The sequence below is a fragment of the Pelecanus crispus genome, chromosome 9 (assembly GCF_030463565.1).
Source record: "Pelecanus crispus isolate bPelCri1 chromosome 9, bPelCri1.pri, whole genome shotgun sequence".
Taxonomy (NCBI): Eukaryota; Metazoa; Chordata; class Aves; order Pelecaniformes; family Pelecanidae; genus Pelecanus; species Pelecanus crispus.
In genome coordinates, this window is record NC_134651.1 from 11,099,183 (window position 1) to 11,106,917 (window position 7,735).

Consider the following 7,735-nt stretch of genomic DNA (forward strand, 5'->3'; position numbering starts at 1 on the left):
GTTATTAGTGTGTGATCAAAAGAAAGGACTGACCTGATTTTCCGCAGCGCTCAGCACCCACACATCCCATTGAAGCTGATGAGAAGTGCAGGAGCTTACTGTTTTTGAAATCAAGCCCAGAATATGACTCATAATGCTGTGAAGGAGATACTTGACAACTAAATGAAAATACATACAGATAGAAGGTACCAAAGCATTTCTATTGAACATTTTATTGTGAACTAACCTTTCAGGTGGTGTTTCTGTCACAAAGCTACAACTGTTGTATAGCTCTTACAACAGTTTCATTGAAACAATATTTTCTATATTTTAGCTGGAGCATCCCAGTATGTAGAGAAAACAACTGCTACATATTGTAATCACCTATATTTTGAAGCAGGCCTTTTCATGATCCTGGCCATGGTTCTGCCCTCTGGAGGGTAAAACTCATTTGGGCTGAGAGTCAAGCATTCTCACCTATTTGCACTTGATGTTGTGGTCTGTGTGCTGCTGCACACTGATCCTTCAGTTATCTGTATTGCCATGTCTGTAACACAGCCTATATCTTGAAATGGCGAATCTTCCCAGGGCACGGAGGAGGAGGAGGAGGCACAAAGCCAACTGGACGAGGTACTTTGTCATGCTGAGCAACCTCTGCAACTGCTCTCTTTGCCACAGATTTTGCTAAGAGCATGGAAATAGGAAATTCTGAAGAGCTGGATTCAGATGCAACAGGGTTATTGTGGGAAAGCCTGAGATTATGGTTTGTGAAGCCTTGTACAACACTGGGCAGCAGTCCTGCTGATGTATCGTGACCTGGTTGAGAGTAGATAACTCCAGGCTGGAAAAGAAAAGCAGTTTGTGTTTGTGTTCAGTTACTTGGGGCTTATAATATACAGGTCACTGATATCTTACTAAATATCATAGAATCATAGAATGCTTTGGGTTGGAAGGGACCTTGAGAGATCATCGAGCCCAACCCCCCTGCAGTAAGCAGGGATTGAACCTGTGAACTTGTACCCTACTCCTAACTAGGTACAGGCCTCCAACCCAGGTACAAAATGTTCCTGACCATCACAGAAGTTTGATTTCCATTTGAACACATACACAGGAGCCCAGGAACACAATAATAATAACAAATTCTGTGCTATGTGAACTTTCAGGGCCACCTGTGCAGCTGGCAAAACATTCAAGCCCAGCTGCCTTATTCTTTTTTTCATATACCTCCTAGACAGCTGATTACTATTGTGTTACCAAGAGCTCTGGTCCGTAGGGAGTATTCAGCCACCACCTAGCCCTTCTCAGACCAAATGGAGGCTAAAATACCTGGAGAGCACTCAGGTCCAGTACATATATGTTTCCCTCCTCCTGCTATAGTAGTGCATTTCGGGCTCCCTGAATTCAGTCACATCTAAGGACTACTAGCAAAAAACCCCCAGCTGATTTCATCTACCACAATGGCTCATTTATATTTTACATCTATCTGCCCCATCCCGCTAGCTGAGCTGAATTTGGTTCCCTTTGCCCTACCAGACATGCGAAGCTCGCAGATGGTTAGGAGGACAAACTGTGTCAAGCATGGATGGCAGAGGTGACATAATTCCTGGCCCAGAAATCCATAGGATAATCAGGAGCTACCTTACCTTGTTTTTTAGGACACGAAGTTAAACTCAGGTTATCACAGATAGCTAATGCAGTCTACAGTGAAAGGGGTAAACTCAAGGTGATTGCTTCCAACAGCACTAGTAGGCTAGAATAATACTCAGGAAGGGAGGGGGATATCTGGAGTTGGTACCTGATGTCCGTAGAGCTGGCAGTCCACTTTGAGGTCCTGTAAGGGGCGCATTACCATACTTGCTATGCAGAAACCGAAATTCTGGCAAAGCAGAGCATAGTCAAGGGAAAATAGTTATAAAATAGAGGAGACCTGCATTACAATTTTTAATTTCAGTACATTTAGAAAGAGCTACATCTTCTCATGTTTTATCTGAGCAGTAAAGTGCTTGCTTTTTAGTCTGTTGGACTCAAAAGGCAAGCTTTTTAAATACATAACCAGCAAATAAGTGAAACTCCTGTATTATTTTAGAGTAAGATCCTTTGTATGTCTGGATATGAGGGAGGGAAAGAATATATAGGAATCTAGGTAAAAGGTTCCCACCCACTAAAACTGCCTAGGACTCAATTTCATCAGAAACAAAAGAAGAATTTTAGCATGATAAAGTATGCGGTATAACTCTCAAGAGCTTATGTATCAGAACAAAGCACACTGACAGCACTTAAGTTGTTGGAAGGTGAAACAGTCTGACCTTTTATTATGGGTTTGTGTACTGTCCAGTACAAAGAGCCTGATTTTCTCAGGTGCTCATGTTAAGAAGAGTAAACAATAATATATATTCTGTTGATTAAAAATATTTTGTGTTAAGGACACTTTGGTCCTCAAGCCTTTTTGAAATATATTCAAATACATCAGGATTCAATCCAGATACCTCAGAGAGAAGAGAAGAGAAGAGAAAGGTGTGATATAGCTTTAGGAATTATATATTGAAGAGTATATCATGGTGGTATACTACTCTTGCAGTTTCATCCTCACAAAGGTCTATTCCTGCACAAGTGCAAGCGCATCACAGCACGCTGCTTTTCTACCTGTGAGCTGGCGGGATCAGGACTGGTGTGCTGGCATACTTACAGACTGATCGTCAGGCAGCAGTTGACAAGCCCCCACATTATCTTTAGCTTCTTGCACTGAGCAGTTCGTGGCAGCCACAGCAAACTCAACGGAGACAATATGCACTGGGTGATACTGATAAAACAGGAAAATTGTTTAACTGACTCTCCGCTGTGAAACTGCAGAGCTGCTGAGAAAAGATAAAAGGCAAATGCTGTGGCTTCTAGCTCTGCATCTCCCACTGAAGTGAAAGGGAATCCCATGGCTAAAATGACACAGAATGCTTGGGAAAACAACAGCAATTCAGTAGGGCAAATTAGAGCAAGCTAAATCTGTTTGCAAACATAACTGGTTAGCACTGCGCAATTACCACAGAAGAAAAATTCTGTTTACTTGGCCAGCTAGACACAGTTCTAGCAATTACCTGTATTTTGGCTCTTCCGATCTCAAGGAGTCTGAGGTAAGCATCAGCAGTTCTGCCGTTGTGGTCATTGAGTGCAGCTGTAACAGCTGTTAACACCTCAGTGTTGTTCAGACTTGCCAGCAGTGGACAGTCAGGGCAGAGTCGGGCAACATCTTCCCTTGAGTCTTGCAGGAGGAACCAAACAGATTATGTTTTGATCAGATGGTGGCTTGTTTTGAAAGGCATTATAGACCTATTCAGTCACACAAAACACCGTTTCATGCTCTGTCCCAAATGCCAGTGGAAGGAATTTTTGCAGTGCAGACTACAGATGGCAGTAGCTCACACCACTGCTCCCATTCGAGTCTTTCTGCCAGCAAAAGTGGTGTGGACTTCAATAGAACATTTGGAATGTTCTTACTCAGGTTTTAATCAATTCTGGCAAACTATCCATGACACCAATGAAATGATGTCTCAGCTCACACCAGGAATGGTGGGAAAATGAAGATACTTTAATTTATTGGAATTGCTCTTGTGTGAGTATGTTGTTTCATTCGCTCACCAGTTTTGAAAGTAGTACTGAAGACATCTTGCACAGAGCAAAGAGATCTCGTGCAGAGCATGCAGAATAGAGATTCTGCTTTCCCATGGCAATATTGAAAATGCTGGGTGCAGTAAATAAGCTGCATCTGGCAAAGGGGCTCTGAAGATCAACAAGCTCTAGTAAATTCAGAACAACAAGGAATCTAATTCTTGAAGCTAAGCTCCTGACTGAAAAGCCTCAGTACCAGCAATCTCTAGGTCAAATCTGGGACTTGCTCCCCATATAGTCTTGTAGTATCTTAATTGTCATAGCAAAAAGGAACAAAGAGAGAGGGCTGGGTTTGTAGGTGAATGAAATCAGAAAATGGGGAAAAAGTTACTTTCAAAACAGCTGGGTTTAGAAAACCCATTAACTGACATCCTTTATGCCATACTTATACACAGCATTTTAGAATCGGAAAAGCTAGTGAACTGTAACCACAGCTATAATAATACGTCAGCCTCTAGAGTCAAACCTAAAGAACAAAGTCTTTACCTTCACGTGAGTGGCATTTACTAGCAAGTACAGATAACTTTCCATCCAGCTTCTGCAGTTTGACATCACAGTCACCCTCAACTGCCTAGAGAGAGACAAAAATCAAAGGGTTACATCATTCAGATAAATAGGAATTTCTGAAAAGGGCAACTATTACTAAATTCAGAAGAACAGATCCTGGCAGAGTGTTCCTGGCAAAATCAGTCTGATTGCAAAGGCACTGCTAGGCGTGTCCTGGTGTCTGTGATTTTGTAAAAAGCAGACCAGAGCTGCAAAATCTGTATCCAAATCTGGATCTCAAAAGTATCAGAAATGCCAGCATAGCAAGATTATGGACATTTGGTTCAGGTTCCTCTCTCATAAAGAGCAAACAATATGAATACTTATGAATTAAGACCTTCTGCAGAGCTGTTTGATAACATTCGCACTAATCTCAGCTGGTCAGTGGCCATGGTAACAGCAGAGCGTGCTGCCTCGTGTGAGCTGGCTCCCATGCAACCGGATCCAGCAGGGGAGGAGATGTCAAAGGCAAAGCTGGAGTCACTGTGAAGAGGGAACAGTTGGAGTTACCTCCCCCAAGCTGGAAAATGGGATCTGAGCCCTGGTGAATACAGGGGTGGATCATGATTCAAATTTAGTCATGAGCTCTGTGAATTGGGCCCCATTCTAGAAACAGCAGGCTTAAATTGTCAATTGCTCACTCTGCTGTCTGCTTAGAAACCAGAGCTGCCTGTACCCAGACAACACTTCCACTGCTTTGGTTAGGGAAAGCTTTTCACAGTTGGATCACACTTGCATAAGAACAAAGTATTTGAGGCCAGTAAATTCCAGCTGAGCATTACTTTGAAGGCAGAGCCCTGTCTGAAGGGAATAGTTCCTCTGCAGTCTTGACTAGGACTAAGTGGCTAGACCTGACAGAATTTCACTAGGTAACACCCCATGTGTAGCCAAGGGAAGGTTGTGTTTGCACAGATTCACAACCTGCCCTGTCTACAGTTTGCAACAAGGCAGTGACATCTGGGCTGGCCACAGAGGGCTGAATCTGGCGCCTCTAAACAAGGTCCCACAGCATTCATGAACTGTATGTGGGATGTTACGCTGACAGTGACCTGTCCTCTTCACATAACAGGACATGAAAGAAGTCCAGGAGTGAAATCCTTCATGACATGAAGGCAACTAAATCAACAAGGAGGTTACAAGTGCTTGGGCAGTTATAGGCTGTTACAGTGATAGAACATTTGCTTGGTAATCTAATTGATGATAGCCTGGCCTCTAGCATCATCGTACTGAGCATGCACCTTCAGAGCGTGCTAGTAGAGTTTTAGATACTCACATGTTCTGTGAAGCTCCTTACTGTGCAATTTGCAAGAGGTGTAGGGCTGAGAATGTGGCACGTGGTCTCTAATAAGTCAAGTTCAAGAAAGATTATGTCATTATTCAGCCCCTGGAAGAAAAAAAAAACAAAACAAAACAAAACAAAACCAATGGGAATTGTAGTACACAATCACAAAACATCACCAGATTTCTTCTCTGGGGCTGTGCTGTGGTCTCTGTTGCTGACTGTCATTGGGTAGCTCCAGGTATACTCTAGAGTAGCTGAATAGGTCCTTACTATTTAACTTCAAAAATAGGACCCAATTTTTTAGCTAGAGTAAGTCAAGATAGTCACACTGATTTTTTCCATCTAAGGAACTGGCCCATAAATTTTGGAAAGTCTAGTCTATGTGTAGTGGGTCAGTCTCTTAAGTTAACTTGGTTTTATTTTGTTGCGTACTTTTAAAAAATCAACAGCTGTCTGTGTTGATGAAAAAATCTTTGTGCTTCGTGAAGGCAGAATGAAGGTTCCTTAGCTCCGAGACTGACTCTGTGGTTTGAGTCACGAGTGATTCCCTTTAAACCAATGAGGTTATTTTAGTGTAAGGGTATTAAATATGAGCAAAGCAGTGTCACCAGTGTTTTTGGTTGGGTAACTGTGGGCATACTTCTAATCTCGTTAATGTTTGTTTTAGTCTCTTGTAAATGACTTTGGTATCCTCTCTCTCATAACAAGTAGAAAACAGCCATGGAGTTTCATTCTTATTAATATTTGGGACCATTTTCAATGTTTTGAGAGAATCAAAGGTTCTGAATGGGTGCATACATTGTACTCATGACCATTTCTACAGCCTTTCTAGACGCCTACAATGACGGCAGTAGATCTTAGTGAAAATGAGGCTACAAGCCACAGTTATTTCCATTCAGCTTCCTTGTCAGCTCAATGGGATATTAGGTAAAATTAATGCCTACTACAAAAACACTAATAGCATGGAGTTATCGTGATAGGTATGCATTTAGCCAATAAATAATTACCTGCATCACAAAGATTATCCTCATAGTTTTTCTCCAGATTAGCTACTGGGCTCATGAATCAGCACTTTGAATGATCTGCCCTAGCAAGCATGCTGCATTTGTAAGCTAAGCCCTTTCTAGCATTGTACAAAAGTACCCAAACATTTCTCTCCCCCTCTGTTCTGCTCTTTGAGACATACATTCCAGTGACCTGGATTGTTAACTGCTACCAGGTGGCATTGCCCCATTTAGATCAACAGAACCATGCTGATTTACTCCATGAGAGGATAGAGCCCTTGGCAGGGCTTGTTGGTCATTTCCAAGCATCTCCAGGTTAACACGATGCTCTGCCTGCAAGCTCCTCACTTACCTGGGGTATCACGCGGATGTTGTCGATACTGTTTAAGGCAAACTTGTATCCGTGATGACTGTGGCCATTAATATAACTCACAGCTACTTCAGCTGCTGCTTCAGATTCTGGGTCATCGCAGCGCAAGGGAGCAGGGAGAGCTGCTGGTACAGCTTCGTGAGTTGGAAGGTGAACAAGCAATATTAAAGCTACTAGTGCCTTCATGGCACCTGAGAAAAAACGATCCTTTTCAGAAATAAAGATCTAAGAATATACTATTCAGATGGTAGCTAAGTAGCTAGAACTGGGGTCTCATTTATATAGTACATACCACAGACTTCGCATGAGCGCATGTCTGATATTTGTCCCAGTTCCAAGAGGCATTGCAAACAACAAAAGAGAAAAGTAAATGTTAGGACATCAAGCTGACTGATTAATATGGGCCAAAGTAAATTTTATCAGGTAGGATATTGCGAAGTCCGCTAAAGCAGCTAAAGAAGAAAGCATCAGCAAAAATGTAACATAGTTTTTAGACACTTTTCTACCTACCAAATACAGTACATGCAAGAGGAATATGATCCCTGCTGTTAAATATGTAGAGATGCTAGCGCTAATTAAGCGTTCTTGTAAACAGGACACATTCTGTTAGGGCCCAAATCTCACCAGACACCAGTCTAAATTGTGCAATCAGTAACATGATAAATTAGAAAATGGAATCTGAATGAGTTCTAAGGATCACATTCAACAGTAAATGTAATTATATAGCAACTTTTGCTACTGAATTCATTTGGAATAGGAAATGAGACATAGTTTCTAAATCTTTTGTATCAGGTCTTTGTTTCTCTGAATAATCTGAATACTTCCAGTAGTTCCTGGAATTTTATTTTGCAAAGCAGGTGTCTTGTAGAAATTTTTCTGGAATATGCTGTACAG

General features: G+C 41.8%; 1 protein-coding gene across 1 annotated transcript; it reads right to left on the reverse strand.

Moving 5' to 3' along the window:
• Nucleotides 1–538: 538 nt before the first annotated feature.
• On the reverse strand, nt 539–7,027 carry AHSG (alpha 2-HS glycoprotein). Its single transcript, XM_075717042.1, has 7 exons — nt 6,824–7,027; nt 5,459–5,569; nt 4,126–4,210; nt 3,069–3,232; nt 2,666–2,779; nt 1,775–1,855; nt 539–820 (listed from the first exon to the last, which is right to left on the reverse strand). Exons 1-7 carry the CDS (start codon nt 7,025–7,027, stop codon nt 539–541), a joined length of 1,041 nt encoding a protein of 346 aa, XP_075573157.1.
• Nucleotides 7,028–7,735: the final 708 nt, after the last annotated feature.

What these genes read in the sequence shown, in the direction of transcription:
- AHSG (XM_075717042.1), bottom strand. Translation starts at nt 7,027, where the DNA reads ATGAAGGCACTAGTAGCTTTAATATTGCTTGTTCACCTTCCAACTCAC. An exon ending in ACATCCGCGTGATACCCCAG is followed by an intron (nt 5,570 to 6,823) that starts GTAAGTGAGGAG and finishes TTTTTCTTCCAG; the next exon opens with GGGCTGAATAATGACATAAT. An exon ending in TAAATGCCACTCACGTGAAG is followed by an intron (nt 3,233 to 4,125) that starts GTAAAGACTTTG and finishes TCCTCCTGCAAG; the next exon opens with ACTCAAGGGAAGATGTTGCC.